General features: G+C 37.9%; 1 protein-coding gene across 2 annotated transcripts in view; it reads left to right on the top strand.

Moving 5' to 3' along the window:
• Window positions 1-20,622, top strand: part of fzd3b (frizzled class receptor 3b) — a 31,087-nt gene that overhangs the window by 6,124 nt on the left and 4,341 nt on the right. Inside the window, exons 1-3 of one of the 2 annotated variants that reach the window (XM_084097634.1) lie at window positions 7,701-7,777; window positions 14,634-14,830; window positions 15,960-16,977. In XM_084097634.1, coding sequence (XP_083953760.1) covers window positions 14,646-14,830; window positions 15,960-16,977 — 1,203 coding nt within the window. In that variant the 5' untranslated portion in view covers window positions 7,701-7,777; window positions 14,634-14,645. Of the gene's footprint in view, window positions 1-7,700; window positions 7,778-14,633; window positions 14,831-15,959; window positions 16,978-20,622 lie in introns of those variants that run through there. The other variant, XM_084097633.1, reaches the window with a different exon arrangement.

Below are 20,622 nucleotides of genomic sequence, written 5' to 3'. Positions count from 1 at the left end.
AATTACAAATTAACCAGAATAAGATGTGACTGTGGGTTTCCTTGACGTTTCACCAAAACCACTCACCCTTCCCGCCCTGTGCTGATTAAAGATCTCCAGAGGAATGGTTGGTTTTGGGGTCTAGACGCCCTCATTGTGATGCGAGCGGTGATGCTGTAAGTGGGCGGAGTCTGGGCGATAATGACAGACCTGTGTGTGAGATCATCAGTAACTGGCTAAAATCAGAGACTGATGCTGCATCCCAGTTTGTCTGTTTCTACAATGCCCTAAAATATGTACTGTTTTTGTGAAGAAAAACACACTTTTGAGTGTGTAGCAGACTAAGCAAGCTTTGGGACATCTTCATCACAACTGCCTGTAACGGACAGCTCTGTCGCTTGGTTACACGCATACAGTCAGCGTTTAAACTGCCCTGTCAATCATCTCGTCACAGTTAAAATCCTCCACATTCAGTTTAATATTTAATTTCCCACCGTTTCGGAGAGAAATGTAGTCGCACGTTGATCTGCCAGTCGTGGGTCACACATTGCCATGTTTGTAGTTTTTCTAAATTCGAATGCTATTCAGGACGGATAGTATGTGAATTGGGACGCAGCATGAGACTGTTCAAAATGTACTGTAAACTACTACTGTATCACTGCCTAAAAGCAAAGTTTTGCATGCAGGAAATTTGCATACAGTAGTATGTGATGCTACATTGTTGTCACATGACCTTGTGAGTATATTGCATGTTTCATTCGGCAAGGGACGTCCGTCCAAGCATGTATAAAAAACGTTTCACATTTTGATCAAATAATGATATTATAACTTGTTAATATATCCGGTTTCATTTGTTACTGTGGAAATGCAAGTCAAGTCGACACTAAATCACGCATTCTGTTTAATATGGCACGTTTTGGCAAATGTAAAAGGTCATCTGTGTAATCCAGGCATGCAGAACATTTGCATACTAAGCCACACAACCTTCATATGCAGCAATAGCACAAGTAGTATGTTAATGTGCTATTCTGCACATCGCCTGGAACATTTTCCACAGCAGAGCTGAAAAACGTGGATCTGGGATAGAAATGCTATTTTGATAAGCTTTGTTTTTCCATTGCTGGATGAAAGATAAGGCATAGAAAATACAAAGAACTCGCTGTCTGATAAGTTTTTAGCATCTCTAGTGTTTTTTTTTCAGAGGGAGCATCGAACTAAAAGTAACTAAGGTCGGAAAAAACACGTTTTGAGTCCTTCAGACGTTTAGCTGTTTTTTTCGAGAATGCATCTTGTTGTGAACGGCCCCTAATTCTGCACATTTTTGTGTGCATTCAGATTGAAATAATTGTAATGGTGGTGTGTTGTTTTCCTGTAAGACCCCCTGTAGTTTCTACAGAACTGCTCTTTTTGAGTTGGTCTCAAATCTCTCTTTCACCCTCTCCAATTCTCTCCGTCCTCCTTAACAGGGTAGAGGCGTCACCATGGCCACGGACCGTAATTGTACGGCCTCAAAAGGACAAGCTTTAGTGTTCCCAGGAGGCGGTCTCTCGCGCTGACCTTTGACCCCTGAGGATGAAGAGTTGTCAAAAGCCCTCCACTTCAGATGGGCCTGTTCCTTCTTCAGGGTTACCATGGTATGGATATTAAAAATGTAGGGAAAGAACGATTGGATGAGTGAAACCTAGGAAAGACGCTGCCAGGGCGAGAAGTGATATTGATTCAGGGCTGGATGAATGACAGGACAGAAGGAGTGTGGGAGCGAGCTGTCCTTTCTTTCTTCTGTTTTTCTTCCAGAGCTCAGATGAAGGAAATAACTCCGCGTTTGGCCAATTTTCCCATTCAAGGCCCTTGAGTCTTTCACGTCTGTGTGAAAGTGGAGGGCCGCCCAGAGCCAATTGGTGACTGCAGAAGGAGTTTATCTTTGTTGTTGTTCTAGGAGAGACAGGATGTGTTTTATTCTCCGTGTGCCCCTGAACACCACAATTTATTCACCCCGTTCAGAGCGGCCAGCGTGTTGCCGTGTCACTCACATGGGCGATTCACTTCTTGTTTTGTGTACTCATTTATAAGCACTCAATCAGCGTCTCTTTATATCCGTGAGCTCAAAATTCAGAGTGTGGCCTGGAATATTTTACAGCATTTTGAATAATGCATAAATGTTGCAAAGTCTACTTTTCATAAATATATGTTTTCCTGCACGGCTGTATTACATTGATCAAAAGTAAAGACTTTTACATTGTGACAAAAAGATTTCTATGTTAAATAAATGCTGTTCTTTTAAACTTTCGATTTATCAAAAAATCCTGAAAAACCGTATCTCGGTTTTCACAAATATTTTAAGCAGCACAATTGTTTTCATCATTGACAATGTTGTTTGAGCAGCAAATCATCATATTACAATGATTTTTGAAGGATCATGTGACACTGGAGTAATGATGTTGAAAATTAAGCTTTGCATCACAGGAATAAATTGCATTTTAAAATATATTCAGATATTATTTTAAGTTGTAAAATTTAAATGACTGTTTTTCTGTATTTTTGATCAAATAATTGCAGCTTTGTTTGATTAAATAGTGTATATATTCAACCCTTAAATGCATGAATGTTTCGCCAATCATTATTACGTATTTGGGTCTTTAGCGACCCGGATCTATATCTAACATGAATGGATCTCTCACTGCTGCTATAGTATAAAACATATCTGATATTTTAGTAACAATTACAGAAGAATAAAATGAAGCATATTTCGTTACCTTTTGGAACTTGGAAATTTGGAACTTAGTTAAATTTGAGTAGATCCTTATTACCATCATCACCGTCATCATCAGAGCTGATTTCCCCAGTACATTCAGCATCTGGCTCATATTCACAATCGCATATTCTCAAAGCTATCATTTTCATAGTCTTCAAAATCAATATTATGATTGCTGAAAGCTTCTTCACCAGATCCACCATCAAGTGACAGTGTGACACTAGTATTTCATTGCATACAGTACTTGCTCTGCAGTAAATCACTGAGCCAAGTTTTGCTGATGACGTATTCTTTTGTTTTATGTGAAACATCATGTCATTGTTGTGTCTCAGACATTGCCAACTTGAGGAGTAAGCACTTATTGAGTCAGAGATTCAATTGTTGTGCAGAGGAAAATATGCACTATTACATACCTGGGGTCGTTAGTGACCCTATACTGTTTTACAACAATGAATTATAAAACAGATATTCTTTTTCTTTTATTGTTTATAATGAATAGATTGAGGAATACTAAGAAGTTGATGTCTAATTTTGTGTAACTCTATCTGTGATATTTTGGTCTAGATGTGTTGAAGGAGGGAACTTATAAGTCTGAGATATTTAAAATGAACTTTAATTTCCTTAGCTGACAGTGATGGTGTAGTGTAGTGTCACTCATCATCAATCAGATTTGATTGATTAATACAGCACACCTTTTCTGTGTTCAAACCATAAGTTTGCTATTTACTGCCAAAAACACTTGATCTTTGGCAGGAATGGTGGAGCTGATGTGAGCTGCAGACAGACTGATGGTAGGTCACTGTTGATGGGAAACGTCCTGATAGTATCTGACAGTATTCTGGGCTGGAGGGAAGAATCTGTTACGTAAAGACTCTACAACTCTTCAGTTCAGAATATCTAGTGCACAGCAGTTAGTCAGAGCTTGTTAACTTGAGATTTGAGCGTATAGCAAGCTTAGATATTTGTGTTTGAATGGGTTCTGTGTCCTCCAAGACTTCAGTGTTGACTGGCTTTTATTAGTAAGGTTTGATAAGACAAGCATCACTTATTATTGCTTATACCTGGGGTTTGTGATTGGACAACAATGTTGCACAATAATGTTCTGCATGATAAAATAATAGGCAAACAATTTCCACCGATTTACATGGGACCAGAATTTCACAGAGGCTTGGGGATTTCAGTCAAATGTAGGATTAAATGAATGTAAGATGATGATCTGTCATTTGACCTGTCATTTGCAGTAATTAAATGACTAATGACAGCTTAAGGAAGTGTTTTGAGCAGAAACGCAGTCATTCAGAACTCAGCATGGCACACACAACGACCCAGTAGGGAAAAGGTGACCGATTCTCGCATTAGACTCAAATCCTTTGACTTTCTAATCCTGAGAGAATGCAACTCTCCGTTTCCTCCTCAAACACACTCTCTGGAAAGCTGGCAAACTGGATTTTCCACTTGTTTGCTCGGCCGATTTCACCTGCTCCGTGAGCGAAGGGGGGAGTGGGAGGTTTTTCCTGTTCGGATCTGATTTCACTCTTCATCCGTGTTCAAATCTGCCAGAAAACACTGTCAGTCAGGATCCCAGTCTAGACACCTGCATTACCCTGCAGTCATCCATTATTATACCTCTATCACTGTTTTTATGGACAACTACTTGGTACAAAAAAAAAGTATATAACTGCACTGCACACTCGCTTATAAGTTTATTTCTACAAATAATTTGGCAATGTTACTTTGATAAAGGCTTGTTGCCGAAACATTGGTAGAAATAAACTTATAAGTGAGTGTGCAGTTATATTATTCTTTACAAATTTCTTTTCCCCTAACTTGCACCTCCATAAGGTGTGTGTCTTCTTTAATGCTTTGCTAAGCTAAATGTACTATGGTACTACCATGTTTTTTTTTCCTGTATCATGGAAATACCATGTTATTATTTTTTTAAAGTACCTTGTAAATAATGTATTGTGTAAAAATGAATATGGTTATCATTCAATAGTACTCTGTACCAAAGCACCCTGGCAATTCATGTTTTTGTTTTTGTTTTTTTGGACATGTATCATGATAATGTCTTCTAATTTTAGTAGTACCACTACATGGCATGTACATGGCAAAATATCATGGTGTCACCATGATGGGTTTTTTAATCATGATAACACCAACTCTGTGTTCGAAATCGCCCCCTATATCCTCATTGGGAATATGTTACTCCACTAATATAGTCCACCTGAAGGAGTAGCCTAAATGAGTGAATTTCGGACACTGAAGGGATTTTGCATAGTTTGTGATATCCATTTAATAATCATTTGAAACTTTGCAAACTGGCAGCTCAGTAGTAATGAAAAGATTTATCTTGAACTCTGTCATGGAAACTAGCATGCATAAACCTTAATTAAACAATTTAATAATCAATTAAAAAGAAATGTATTACGCTGTAGCCACATTGGACCAGTGGTTTGGAAAATGGATGGATGGATGATTCAGCACGGGAATTCATTCGGCACGACCCTCACAGTGCATTATGGGTATTCTCTACACTCGTTATTGCGGTGCATTGTGGGATTGAATTAATGCACTCGATATCGTCCACTATGGTTTCGAACACCACTACAAATGACTGTCCTCTTAAATAGTGCCCCATTTAAGGGTATAGAAGGCAATTTCGGACACAGCCCATCATGTTTTGGGGTAGGTGTCATGCTAATGGCGTGATATTCTTTAAAAAAGTTACCATGGGGAGCCAAGCAAACCATGATATTTCCTCAGGACTTTTTTGTAAAGGAAATTCTTTCTGTTTGTCTCTTTCTGCAAAACTCAAAATGGTGCCAACCCTTGTCCAGATATACATGCCTCCTTTTCAACCAAATCCACACTGAAATACAGTAGCCTAGATAGACATCTTTATGTGTTATTTTTCTCACCAAAGTTCTCAAGTAGCCCAGGAAGCCGTAAAAGCATGCAGTCGTACTCTGAAAGCTCAAGGCTTTCAAAGGTAACCTCTATTCATCGATTCTTTAAATGAATCATGAGCCTGACAAAAGAAAAACAGGAAGAAACTTAATCCATCCATTGAAGTGTTAGAGGAGTGGCGGTTGGCGACTGTGAGAGACAAATGTGCTGTTTTGCACCGCTGCCAGAAACCCCTCTGGTTCCTCGGGCTGCTCCTCCTACACAGTCTGGGCTCGCTCGCTGGCACGACGGCGCGGCATTCACATCAACCCCGCAATGTTTTAATTACCATTACCGTCTTAGACATGGAGATTAGGCTAAATAATATGTATGAATCTCTCTTTCGGGAATGTGTGAGCGGTCTTGATTAATTACACCTTCACGTCTCAATGACAGACGAACAAAAAGATCTTTTCGCAGAAAATTAAACTCTTGCGTGCATTAGTCTTGCTTTATTTTTTGCTGGTCACAGTGTGAAAGGTGTAAAGTGAAATCTGTAGAAACGTTATACTTAAAGCCAGTGCAATTTTTTTATTATTGTCCTGGATGCTGATTGATCAATGCAGTGTTCCAGTAGCCCAGGAATATAAATTAATTGGCCTATACACTGCCTGGCCAAAAAAAACTCGCTGTTTGGATTTGAATAGGCAAATACTTAAGAGTCTATTATTGGATCATTATTGCATTGTTATACTTATGCTTCTAGCATATATGTTTGGCAAGAGTTATTCTAACCCTTATTGATGGAGTTTGTAGGATGACAATATCAAGATTCATCAGGTTCAAATTGTGAAAGAATGGTTGGGAGAGAGCATGAAGAATCATTTTCACAGATGAATCCAGACCTCAAATTCAATAAAGTCTTTGGGATGTGCTGGAGGAGACTTTACAGAGTGCTGGACTCTTGCATTCTCAATACGATTGGAAATAACATCAATTTCCATTAAGAGGTACATACATTTTTGGTCAAGATCTTGTATTGACAATGCAAGCGTCCAGTACTCTGTAAAGTCTCCTCCAGCACATCCCAAAGACTATAAACATATAAAAACAAATAACATGCTAGAAACATAATAACCTCTGCAATAATGATCCAATCATTGCCTATTTAAATCCAAGCAGCGATTTTTTTTTATTTTTTTTTTGGCTGGGCAGTGTGTGTGTGTGTGTGTGTGTGTGTGTGTGTATTTAAGTTTATATTATTGGGACTGCAAACCTTCAAATTTTTTCGTTTTCTTAAAACATTATAATAACTTTGATACATCAGATTACACATTGTAATGTATTTTATCTGTTTAGAAATCATTTTAATAGCTAAATAATTATAAATATTTAATAAAATAAATAATTTTATTTCATTTTTTATTCCTTGTTACACCTTCAAGATGTATTACATTCATCATAATGTTATAATGAATAATTACTTGATATCTACATTCAATGCTTAATGAATTATATGCCCTTTAAAGGTACAACCATGAATATGTAAGCCTTATAATTAAATGAATCAAATATACAGGCTTCAAATAGCCTAAAGTGCTAGTCCTCAGCCAGTAGCAGGTGTGTCACCAGCTCTGTGTACAGTCAAGTAGAGAGAGATATATGAGTTAATGTAAGTATGCAGCATGAGTTACATATTTCAAAACACTGTCACATAGGATCAGGCATATACTCTGATGAGCTGAATTTTTAGGCTGTTCATGCAGAATGAGATATATGCTTTTAAGTCAGCGATGTGAAATGGGTGGTGATTTGTTCAGCAGAACTTGTAAGGTGATGGAGACCAACGAGAGGCTGTTAGAGGAGGAATCGTCTCTGAGAGTGGGGTCAGTGGGGGCGAAACCCTCGGGGAGAGATGGAGAGAGAGCTATCCGAATGCTCTTCCCGCTGGGAAGTTTGTGCTGAACATCTAAGTGCACACGCTTGAAGACACGCTATATTTGAGTGTTTACAACACGTGCGTGTTACCATACATACAGTATGGCTGCGTGCTGAAATATTGAGAGCAATTGTGCCTGTTAAAAGCATGTGAGTAATGGAGGGTGAACACGCTTCAGTGGAGTTTCTCCTGGTGGGACGCTTAGATGCTAGCGGTGGGCGGTAGGAACTAAATCTTACAGTTGTTTTATTTCATTGTAAATGACTTCATGTCACAGAATAGATATTTTTGCTATAAATATAACCCAAAAGCGTTTTTATATGTTAGCCTGTGAATGAATATTCTGTGAATTAATACTTGGACTGTTTGACATGGTTTTTTAAACATGGTACCATGGTAAAACCATATTTGAAGTATCTTGATACATATGGCATTAGCATGTTTTTGGACATGTACCATATTAATACCATTCATTTCAGACAGAATATTGCTTGGCAAACCTAAGAAACTTATGGTTACACTGCGTCTGCATTATTATAAATAAAGCTGTCAACGCTGGAACAATCTGTGAGACTTTGAAAAGACGGCTTTTTTCTACTTTGAGTCTGCTGTGGTATGAACAGCATAGCAGAATCTTTAAAGCTTGACACATTTCTGTCGTCACTTAGTATATGGTGTACAGCCCAGCCCTATTAGACAGCAAAAAATTCCCTTTATAGATCCGTGTCATTTTAATCCAGCTTTCTTCATTTTAAAGTAGTTCATCATTTCCCAAATGTCTGTTGCTTGATGGATGTGCGGCGCTCTTCTCCTCTTCAGAAGGCATCAACCCTCAGGACTGTCTGTCTAAATTTGGCAGCACTCTTTTCTTTTTTTTCTTCTTTTTTTTTTTTGTCAGTGTGCGTTCTTTAGGACCTTCTTTCACGCTCACAAAATAAAAGGCTGTGATCTCCATTCTGGATTCAGAGTAAGCCTGCAAACCGGCATTTCACGCTCTGACAGGGAGAAGATTCATGGCGTTCTTGTGGCATCTCTATCTGCTCGACAGATCCAGAGATTGTTCTGTGTTGTGTTCAGAGACGGAGACGGTCTGAGCTGCTGTTTGATGTTACACCCCTGTCATTCACATGCTTTTAGAATTACTTGGGCTTTTGGGGTGATTCATGAAAAACAAGTTTTGACATTTCAAAGCAGGGCTTTTCAAACTCTCTCTATGTTGTTGATGCAATTGTTTTGATAGACGGGAAACAAGATCCATTTCTAGTTTTAACATTATTTATTTATTCAGACATTTAAATACAATTAGTAGGCTATCAGCTGTTTGAAAAGGTACCCATATTTATTTTTCGAACAATGAAAATGGGTAAAATACAACAATTTGGAAATGGAGTCACATTGGGATCCTCATATCTATGGGATTGAACCATATATGGCCTTAAAATGTAAGATTTCAAAATAAAGTTTAGTAGGAATGAAAATCTAATAGGATATTGAGATATCTTTAATACTTTTAGAGTTACAGGCATGTAAACTTTGGAAAAATAACATTTATGACATTTAGACAGGCATTTTCTAAGCAATTGCATTGATAGAAAAAATTAGATATATTTCTAGTTTCAAAATTATTTGTTCTTCAGATATTCCTCTTTAAATGAAAAAGCATCATCAGTTGTATGCAAAGTGACCCACAATTGGTTTTTGACCACTGAAAATGTGTACAATTTACACACTATTTACACTCTTTACACTCTCTGCAAATGCACCATTTTGAGCCTTAAAAATTGAAGATCTCACAGAAAATTTTGAGAACCAGAATCTAAGGATATTTAGAGATCTTTACTACTACTTGAGTTACAGGCATGCAAACATGCAAACACAAGTCGTGCTTTTTCCCATTTTTGAACTGTTACCGTTGGATTATAACACAACAAAGGTTGCCAAAGTCAACAGATTTCACTAATAGACTACTAAACTAATCTCTGTGTAAAAAATAATAATGATGCTGGCATCTTTCTAAAGTCATTTTTACCTCCCTGTAATTTGGTTCCAAATCTCATGTGAAAATTGCCATTTTCAATTTAGAAATTTTCACAAGTGTGAAACGTTTCTTACCCGGGGGTTCAAACTAAAAGCAAGGTTTAGAACGACGATAACCCGGGGTTAAACAGTGTGAAAAGCCCTATATTTTTAATATGAGCTTGAGACTATGCTGATAGAGAATATTTTAAGTGTATAATATAAACTTAACTTTCTGTCTGTTTTGTGTCCTACTTTGTGGAATATAGAGCAAGTTGTATGGACTACTTGAAAGAAAATCATATGGCTTTGCAACAGCATTAAAGTTCATAAACACATTGTGTATATTTGCACTGTTTGTGTATTGAATGTTGTGTTTTCTTCAGCTTGTAGTACATGTGCCGCAGTAAGGCGTCCTGTCGCGTACGGCTGCACTATCGTGTCTGATCCACATAAATAATAAAGACCGCTGGTGTAATTCAGTTCCTCTGTTGAACCTGAACCCGACTCCCATAAGACGACTCTATTATCTCCTCCTGCACGTGTCTGTGTGTGTAACAGTAGAGCGGGGAGTTATGGGGAGGACACTCAAAATCAATAAAATGTCCAGTTCAGCGTCTACAGGGGGGGAAAACATGTCAAGAGCGATGCAAATTCTGTTCGTACAGCTCAATTACTGAAGCGGATGTGGTTTCCATACGGGAGGCCAATAGAAGCTGCTCGTGTTTCTTTTGATGTTGCTTTAATTCACTCGCTCCTGAGGCAGGGTAAATATTTCATAACCTTCTTCAAATATTGATAAAGCTTTTATTCACGGCTCATTTGCTTCATGTGAATTTTGAGAAATTTATTTTGGAACTTTTTTAAGGCACGCTGGAGCTCCTCGCTGATGTTCCCAGGACTAAGCTGGTGTCTTTTTCTTGGTGGGAAACCCGTAATTCATGCAAATTATCGGTAAATATTGTCCTACTTAGGGATTAAGTTCACTCGAGCAATCCATGCAGGAATGAAGCGCAAATGCTGCGGTGTGTCAATCTCCCAGTTCCTTCCAAAAAGCGCGGTGGTCACAAAGGGCCAGTCCCCAGCAGGAAGTGCATATGTATTGGCTAAGCCCAGGTGGAGGCTCATTGTCTGTTCCTTCGAAGATTTAAATTTAAATGCCCAGCTCTGCAGCTGCTCTCTCTCCCAGCATGCACTGGGCCCCTTCAGGGCACAAAAGCGTCCTTGGAGCTGCCAAACTGGCATGTAATCCTGCTGAAGGGGCTTTAGGTTACTGTACCCAGACAACTTTCTGCCTGTCTTTTTGCACCTTGATTTTGGGAGGCAGGGGCCGGATTCACGAAGATCTTCTTAAGAAAGATACATTCTAAGAAGTTCGTAAGAATATTCTTGGGTGCAGTTCTTGAAAAGTTCTCATACTTTCTCTAACAATAAGCTCATACTCTTACTGTCGCAACTGGCTTGATGGGAGTTTAGCACTCTGAGTCATGTTTTTTAAATGTGTTGTTGAGTGGTTTAAGTAGGCTAGTTCTTTTTAAAGAGCCTGTCTCAAGATGGAGCAGTCTGTTGCATTCACTTGCGATAGTCAAATCGCAGGATGTGCTATGTCAAGTAAAGGGATCATAGTTAATCTGTGATCCGTATGGACCAGGCACCGCGGTTCGAAACGCATGCGATTCTCTGATTAATTGCAAGGTAGTTGCATAGAGTGAAAGTTTATCTTTTTTAAGTTTTAGGTCCTGTAATTTTAAACATTCAAGTGATTTAAAAAAATTCAAGTGCAAGAAGACAAAAGAAGTTTGAACATGAACATGGCAACATACACACAGAATTGAATATCCTCATAAACAGTCTTGTCTTATTGAAAACGGATCATGTGCATCATTATATTGGATCTGTGCATGTGCTCTTAAAGTGACAGCAGCCTAATAAACCTGTTATTAGGCTTAATATAAATCAAACAACAGAAGATAAAGAGAAAATAATTTTTGTAGCTTTAACAAAGATTAATTTTATTTCATTTATTCAGTAAAGACTAAGCAGTGCTATTTTACATTTGACTATTCAATTTCTGTACTTGAAAACTGTTAGACTTACCTGAAAAACATAAAGCACTGTTTATTTCATTTGTATCTTTGTTCTACTGTATTTATCAATGCTTGTAATTTGCTTCTTTTTTTTTTCTATGCATATTCACTCCCCTACAAAATCACCCCAATCTTTCTAGAATTATTAATTCTTTACAAATAGAGCTATTCAAATCATCTGGTGAAATTGTTTTCATATCGCAATATATATAGCAGAAAAACTAAATATTGCAATGTCAGTTTTTTCCAGTATTGTGAAGCTTAGGGTGGGAGGTATGACCAAAATTCTGTTTCACAGTATGACTAATTTTCTTTCAAGGTAATGATATACACTCACCTAAAGGATTATTAGGAACACCTGTTCAATTTCTCATTAATGCAATTATCTAATCAACCAATCACATGGCAGTTGCTTCAATGCATTTAGGGGTGTGGTCCTGGTCAAGACAATCTCCTGAACTCCAAACTGAATGTCAGAATGGGAAAGAAAGGTGATTTAAGCAATCTTGAGCGTGGCATAGTTGTTGGTGCCAGACGGGCCGGTCTGAGTATTTCACAATCTGCTCAGTTACTGGGATTTTCACGCACAACCATTTCTAGGGTTTACAAAGAATGGTGTGAAAAGGGAAAAACATCCAGTATGCGGCAGTCCTGTGGGCGAAAATGCCTTGTTGATGCTAGAGGTCAGAGGAGAATGGGCCGACTGATTCAAGCTGATAGAAGAGCAACTTTGACTGAAATAACCACTCGTTACAACCGAGGTATGCAGCAAAGCATTTGTGAAGCCACAACACGCACAACCTTGAGGCGGATGGGCTACAACAGCAGAAGACCCCACCGGGTACCACTCATCTCCACTACAAATAGGAAAAAGAGGCTACAATTTGCACGAGCTCACCAAAATTGGACAGTTGAAGACTGGAAAAATGTTGCCTGGTCTGATGAGGCTCGATTTCTGTTGAGACATTCAGATGGTAGAGTCAGAATTTGGCGTAAACAGAATGAGAACATGGATCCATCATGCCTTGTTACCACTGTGCAGGCTGGTGGTGGTGGTGTAATGGTGTGGGGGATGTTTTCTTGGCACACTTTAGGCCCCTTAGTGCCAATTGGGCATCGTTTAAATGCCACGGCCTACCTGAGCATTGTTTCTGACCATGTCCATCCCTTTATGACCACCATGTACCCATCCTCTGATGGCTACTTCCAGCAGGATAATGCACCATGTCACAAAGCTAGAATCATTTCAAATTGGTTTCTTGAACATGACAATGAGTTCACTGTACTAAAATGGCCCCCACAGTCACCAGATCTCAACCCAACAGAGCATCTTTGGGATGTGGTGGAACGGGAGCTTCGTGCCCTGGTTGTGCATCCCACAAATCTCCATCAACTGCAAGATGCTATCCTATCAATATGGGCCAACATTTCTAAAGAATGCTTTCAGCACCTTGTTGAATCAATGCCACATAGAATTCTGTATTCTGTTCTGTTCACGTAGCAGTTCTGAAGGCGAAAGGGGGTCAAACACAGTATTAGTATGGTGTTCCTAATAATCCTTTAGGTGAGTGTATTTCAAGATATAGTTATTTATATATGTAGTTATTCTCGAAAAATGTACAAAAAGGGCTTTGTATAATAAATAAACCCAAATACTTTAGAAATGAAAAGTACTTCACCTTGTTTGATTTAGATTTTTCTTTTATTTGGTAAATGATTTCTTTGGTAAACTATTTTGATAGCTAAATATAGTAAACAAAACACACTAATTAACTTTTAGATGAACTGCCCCCAACTGATTGATATTAAATACAACTAATAGGTGCAATTAAACTTTAAATAAAGTTTCAATCTCATGTTATTGCTTTACTTCATCAATCAGTTTATGAACTATTCTATTCATAATAAATTAGTTACTTCCTTTTAATTGTGTAGGATATTAGTAATACTACTAGCTATATTTAAATGTGTTCCCCGGTACATTTTTGCCATGTCTGCTTATACTGCGTTTTTAAGGGGCTTGTTTTGCTCTTTTTGTGATATCTGGCAACGCGTCACCTGGAGCTTTAATCAAGAGAAGTTCAGAAGTGTCAAGTTCATCAAGTTCAGAAGTGACTAGAAGGAGAACAGCAGTATGAAAACCGAACAGCAGCTACTGTTAGTGTTGACTAAGTAGTTTAATGATACACACCTTGTAACTGCGTCATTATTTTACCATAGCCCGGTGAACACCGACACACCGCGCTCCCTCTCAGTGCGTGTGCACGCGCGCGTCTTTTGCATTAGTAAAATGCGATTGGTTAACTTGAGTGTCAAGTCGTAATCACGTATCGAATCAAAGGAAGATTATAAAACAAACTTTATATATGTTGGAAAATGAAAAAGAAGTAGAATTTTTAAGAATGTAGGCTATTGTGAATACGACCCCGAGTCAGTGTTTTCTTAATGAATCTTGAAGTTTAGGCTATTTTTATTAAATGTTTGCAATGGTCGGCATGAAATGTTCGCAACCCCCTTTACTTCCATAATGTGACACATTTATTTATTGGGAAAAATGTGGGCTGGGACTTCACTTTATCCATCGGAAATTGATTGGATGTTGAAAATAAGAGGTCTTGATGACATCATCTAAAATGTCATCAACATTTTGTTTGAAAGTCATTTCAAAAGCAGAGCAAGTAGTATTTTGATTCCACAGACAAACATCTGTGTTCAGTGAATCACTCACATTTTCAAAGTGAATTTTGAAGGTGTCAGTTTTGATTTCATGTTGACTTCTGCCTGAGGAGTTTTCTTGCACTATTGCACTTCGACTTTAATCCTTATTCGTTAGCATAACACTTGCCAAAGGTCCAGGGGGGTTAATTTTCCTGCCAAACTGCTTCCAGAGCCAAGCTGTGTCTTTTTACGAGATCTGTCTTAAATTCTCAGGGCTCTTGGCATGAACTAACTCTCTGTTCTCCCTCCCCACCAGCCCTTCCACCCCATGGTGAACCTGCAGTGCTCTCCAGACCTCCGGCCGTTCCTGTGCGCCCTGTATGCCCCCGTGTGTATGGAGTACGGACGGGTGTCTTTACCCTGCCGCAGCCTGTGTGACCATGCCAAGAGAGACTGCCAGAAGCTCATGGATATGTTTGGAGTCACCTGGCCGGAAGAGATGGACTGCAGCAGGTACCGATTCAACAGCTTGAGTTTTTTTAATAGAAATTGTAGATAATTTTTGAGAAAAGGAGCGAAGTGTACTTTTCCCTGTTTCAGATATAATTGCCAAATAATTGCTCCGCATTTCTGAGGTAAATTGTGCTGTAATGGTTGAACATGTTTCTTCTTGGACATCTTTTTTTTTTTTTATGGAAAAATATTTTCTGACTAAAACGGTGGTTTAACCAAACGCAGATGTTCCAGGGAAACCTTTAATCTCCAATGAAAAATAACTATATCTGATAAGGGAAAATATGCTCACAATTCAAACCAGCTTGAAATAAGTCTGCAACATATTTCAATTTAATGGTAGCAGCAGTAGAAAAAACAAAAAAACAGTGGTAATAAGGAAACACTTTTGAAAGCTATGGAAGCTTGTTTCCGCACACAGAATAAAAAATAAAAAAAGGTAATTGCGACTTTTTATCTCACAATTCTGTCTTTTTTTCTCACAATTGCGAGTTTAAATCTCAGAATTGCATGTTTATATCTCTTTATAACACGCAACTGGGAGATATAAAGTCACAATTAAAGAACTTAAGAGTTTTCTGTTAAAACAGTGTCGTTAGCGGCCCCATAGTTAATAACTAATGATCGTTGCGACGGAAGTGAATCAATCAAACTAACTTTAGCTGGACAATAACTTTATTCTAGAGCTGCTATAAAGCCAAAACACTTTACTTTAATTTCCTATTATCAATGTAAAGCTGCTTTGGAACAATCTACATTGTTAAAAGCGCTATATAAATGAAGATGACTTGACTCGACAATTGCATGATATAAAGTCACAATTGCGTGTTTATATCTCACAATTCTGAGAAAAGATGTAAGAATGGCAAGATATAAACTCGCAATTGCGTGTTATAAAGTTAGAATTGCGAGATATAAACTCAAAATTGCGAATTGCGAGTTAATTTCTCGCAATTGTTAGTTTATATCACGCATTCTGACTTTATATCTCGCAATTCTGACTTTATTTCTCGCAATTGTGAGATAAAAAGTCGGAATTATCTTTTAAAATGTTTTATTCTGTGTCGGAAACAAGCTTCCATAGAAAGCAGTAGTTTTGTGTATATATATCTTTGTCTGTTAACTGCAGGTTCCCGGACTGTGACGAGTCTTACCCTCGCGCTGTGGATCTGCTGGTGGACGAGGACCCCACTGACCAGTCGCCCATGTCGGTGAAGCGTGACTATGGTTTCTGGTGCCCCCGCGAGCTCAAAGTGGAACCCGAGCTCGGCTACACGTTTCTAGGTGTGCGCGACTGCTCCCCTCCCTGTCCCAACATGTATTTCCGGCGCGAAGAGCTCACCTTCGCCCGCTACTTCATCGGCGTCGTCTCCATCGTCTGCCTCTCCGCTACGCTCTTCACCTTCCTCACCTTCCTCATCGACGTCACACGCTTCCGCTACCCGGAGCGGCCCATTATCTTCTACGCCGTCTGCTACATGATGGTGTCGTTGGTGTTTTTCATAGGCTTCCTGTTGGAGGACCGCGTGGCGTGTAACACGGCCAATCCTGCCCAGTTTAAAACGTCCACCGTGACTCAAGGCTCGCATAACAAGGCCTGCACACTGCTTTTTATGGTGTTGTACTTCTTTACCATGGCAGGCAGCGTGTGGTGGGTCATTCTCACCATAACCTGGTTCTTGGCCGCTGTGCCCAAATGGGGCAGCGAAGCCATCGAGAAGAAGGCCTTGCTCTTCCACGCCAGCGCGTGGGGAATACCTGGCATGCTCACCATAACCCTGCTGGCTCTGAATAAAATCGAGGGTGACAACATCAGCGGCGTGTGTTTCGTGGGCCTGTACGACGTTCACACTCTCCGCTGGTTTGTGCTGGCGCCGCTGTGTCTGGATGTCCTGGTGGGAGTGTCGCTGCTGCTGGCCGGGATCGTGGCGCTCAACAGAGTCCGGATGGAAATTCCCCTGGAGAAGGAGAATCAGGACAAGCTGGTGAAGTTTATGATCCGGATCGGCGTGTTCTCCGTGCTGTATCTGGTGCCGCTGCTGACTGTGGTGGGGTGTTACCTGTACGAGCAGACGTACCGCTCAGTTTGGGAGCTCACATGGGTGCAGGAGCGCTGCAGAGAGTACCACATACCCTGCCCTTTCCAGGTAAATATCTGTCTATCTGTCTGTCTATTTTAATGTTTTACTTTGACGTTTTGTAAATTACACACACCCATGTCAAAAACGTGAATTTTGAAGCGGGTATGTTTATTTTTGAAAACTTATGTTTTTAATAAATAACTAGATAAGACAGTTTGGGGTGTGAGTGTGTGCAGTTAACGTTGTAGAACAAAACGTCAAAATATCGTCAAGTTATGTTTACCACAGGCTTTATTTTACTCATAAATTGAAAAACCCCATTATAAAACCCCATAGGAAAATCTTCAGGGAACCAGCAGCGAATTAGTCTCCCGTGTTCTGATGTCATTCCTGCACCAGAATTAATACTTAGAAGTATTAAATTCTAAATAAAATCGTACTCACCCCAGATAAATACATAATGGATATTTAATTGTTCATACTCATTTTCCTTATTTTTCCATTTGACATAATCTAATGCTCACTTAAATGAATCCTTAAAAACATTAATAATTTAACCCTATTAAATGTAATCTGGTAAATCTCAAAATTAATATCCGGTTTTCATACTGTACATTTTATAATGTCATGATGCCAATATTTGTTTTTCTATGCATCTTTTGCATAAAAATAAAACCTGTAGCTCTAGTTTGCTTTTTTTTTTTTTTTAAAGATAAATACCTTAACCAAGTTTAGTGTTTTGTTCTTCACTCATATTTAAAATATATATAAAAATCAAATATTTTACTTGTATTTTGATGGTTTAATCAAACTTAAAGGGCCATTAAAACCAAACATCTCCTCCATACGTCACTTTTGCCCACTACTGTATTACTATAAGAGATATTGTTTTTTTATATTCAGAGTTGTGGCAACAATGCTTTGACTTTATAACAAAATTACTACTGGTTTTTCTGGAAAGTTTAGTGTTTAAGCCCTCAGATGGTGTGTTTTTAGTGTTTCTAGCAACAAGGAATAGCCTATAAAACTGTCCTACTTGTGCAGAGAGGCTAAAGACATTCAGAATATGTTCCTCCCACCTTTCCAATTATTTCTTGTCCCCTGATCGTAGCTATTATCCTCCTCCAAGTGTTACACCAGTATTTCTAGTTGCTTTCTTTAAGATAGAGCCATCATAAGTGTTTGACTGATTTACTATACAACTGGTTTGATTTGACTGACTGAATAAAGATGATTGTAATAATCTGCAAGAGCCACATTTGTTGAAAATATCCATCGTAATGGTTCTTTTGTGTTGGGGGTTGAATGGATGGTGAGATACGATCCAGTGCAGTGATGCATGAGGCATTTTTATTACAGTGTAACCGTAGACGCTCGGCCTCTCCCTCCACACAATAATAAACGGATCCGAGCATCACGTGGTGTAGTAATTCTCTCCCCTCCCCTCCGGCATATATCTCTGTGTTCGCCATCACTGGCTCTCTCGCTTTGGCTTGGAAGAAGAATGCCTACATTCATCTCACACATTTAACCGTTGAGTACGTTTAGTTAGAGGCTCAACTAATGGAAGCCATTTGGCACAGCAACAGTCCAGCGTATGATTGGTTAGGACTAGGTGATATACATAAAAAAAAAAATCTTGATTAGTTGTAAGGTTTTATTGAGATTATATGTATGTTTGTAATTACATATTATTTGTTGTCTTGATGTACTGAAAAATTTATATTTGCAAAATATATATATTTTTTAAATAAAAGGTTATTTAAAAATATATTTAAAAAAATGTAAAAAGGCTAATATATATATATATAATGTATTTATTTATTTATATATAGTAATTATATATGTGTGTGTGTATATCTATACAATAAATAATAATTTAAAGGCTAAAAAATAATCAAGCATAAAAGATCAAGGCATGTTTTAAAATTATAGTTTAAAAAATATTTGATTAATTAGTTGTAAGTAATGAAAATTAATTGATTAAAATAAAAATATTTCAAAATATTTTAAAGTAAATATATTATTTAAATTAGTATTATTTATATTTATCATTTATGTATTAAATATAATATTAAATTAAAGTAAAAATATGTATTTATTGTAAAGTAGTATTTACAAATAAATTAATTTAGTTGTTGTAATTATTTGTTTTATATAAAACATTTTACAAATATATTTTAAAAAAATATCAAAAGGCTATAATAAATATTTATATGTGTGTGTGTGTATCTAAAATAATGTAATTAGTTTATAGATATTTTCTATGTATATAAAAATCTAAAAGGCTAAAAAATAATCAAGCAAAAAATTAAGTTCACTTTTTCTACAGTTTTTCAGGACAAGACCCAATATTCAATCATTTTTATTTATATGCATAATAACATTTTGTACCAAATTCTGTACTTGTATTTGTATCCAATTAATAAAAAACATATAATAATAATAAATTGCCACATGGTCATATGATAATTTAAGTTATTAAACGTATTAATAAAATATTTTAATATGCTATATTTGTAATATTTTAATATTCTTAAGCGTTGTCTCATTTTTATCGTCAGTAAAATCATTTAATTTAATCTGTGCACTTGATATATATATATTGCCCTGTGCAGATATACTTTTGCAGGATTATTTTTCTCTTTCTTTCTTCTTTCTTTCTTGCTTTGGCGTGTTTCATCATTGGGCTTGTTCTGCCTGTATTGTGCTCAGCCCCTGTAGCGCTGCGTCCCGTAGTGAAGGACAGACCCCCTCCCCGTCCCGCTGTGTTTAAAGGTGCTCAAGCCTGTCATTACCTCAGCCGCTCTAACAAAGACCACAGATACTGACTCACTGAAGCTCAGGGGCTGAGCAGGGCCGTGATTGGCTCTACACGAGACACACTCTAGCTCAGTATGTGAGGTCTAACGCTCTGAATCTGATGACACGTGTGTTATTCGCTCATTAGGGAGGGTTCTCGAGTATGTGGAAGTAATGCACTCGAAGGATTGAGGATGTGTGTGGAAATACCCGTTCACCTGTCGATGTGAAGACGTCTTAGTTTATGCCAATTAAGTCTTGTACTAACGAATGTTTAGTTATTTTAAAAGTGTCTCACTGAGCAGAATTAAATGGATAGTTCACCTAAAAAGGAAAATTCTGTCATCATTTACTCAAGTTGAACACAAAATAAGATATTCTGAAGAATGTCGGTAACCAAACAGTCGATGGACCCCTTTGACTTCCATAGTATATATTTTTCCTACTATGGAAGTCAGTGGGGTCCATCAACTGTCTGGTTATTCATATTCTTCAAAATATATATTTTTTGTGTTCAGCAGAAGAAAGAAATTCAAGTCAAGTCAAGTCAAGTATATTTATATAGCGCTTTTCACAATACAGATTGCATCAAAGCAGCTTCACAGCATTAAACCAAAATAACACAACATGGTTAGTAAATGATGACAGAATGTTCATTTTTGGGTGAACTATCCCTTTATAAACTTGACAGACGGTCTTATCCTTCCTTTCTTGTAAATATATCTTGAAGGTAGTATACATCAGTATTTTTCTATGAATATGTATCCTTGTATGTTAACGTGTGCTTTAAAGACGTAAAATTTCATCCCATGTAATCATCTGAAAACACCCTCCAGAGTTTTTACATATTCACTTCCTTTGCGGTGGCAGTTGGCGCTGTGTGTGTGTGTGTTGTGATGTGACATGCGT

This window comes from Abramis brama, assembly GCF_963993115.1.
Source record: "Abramis brama genome assembly, chromosome: 21".
In the NCBI taxonomy this organism is placed as follows: Eukaryota; Metazoa; Chordata; class Actinopteri; order Cypriniformes; family Leuciscidae; genus Abramis; species Abramis brama.
The sequence above is the reverse complement of the archived record's forward strand: the minus strand, read 5'-3'. Positions and strand labels throughout refer to the sequence as shown.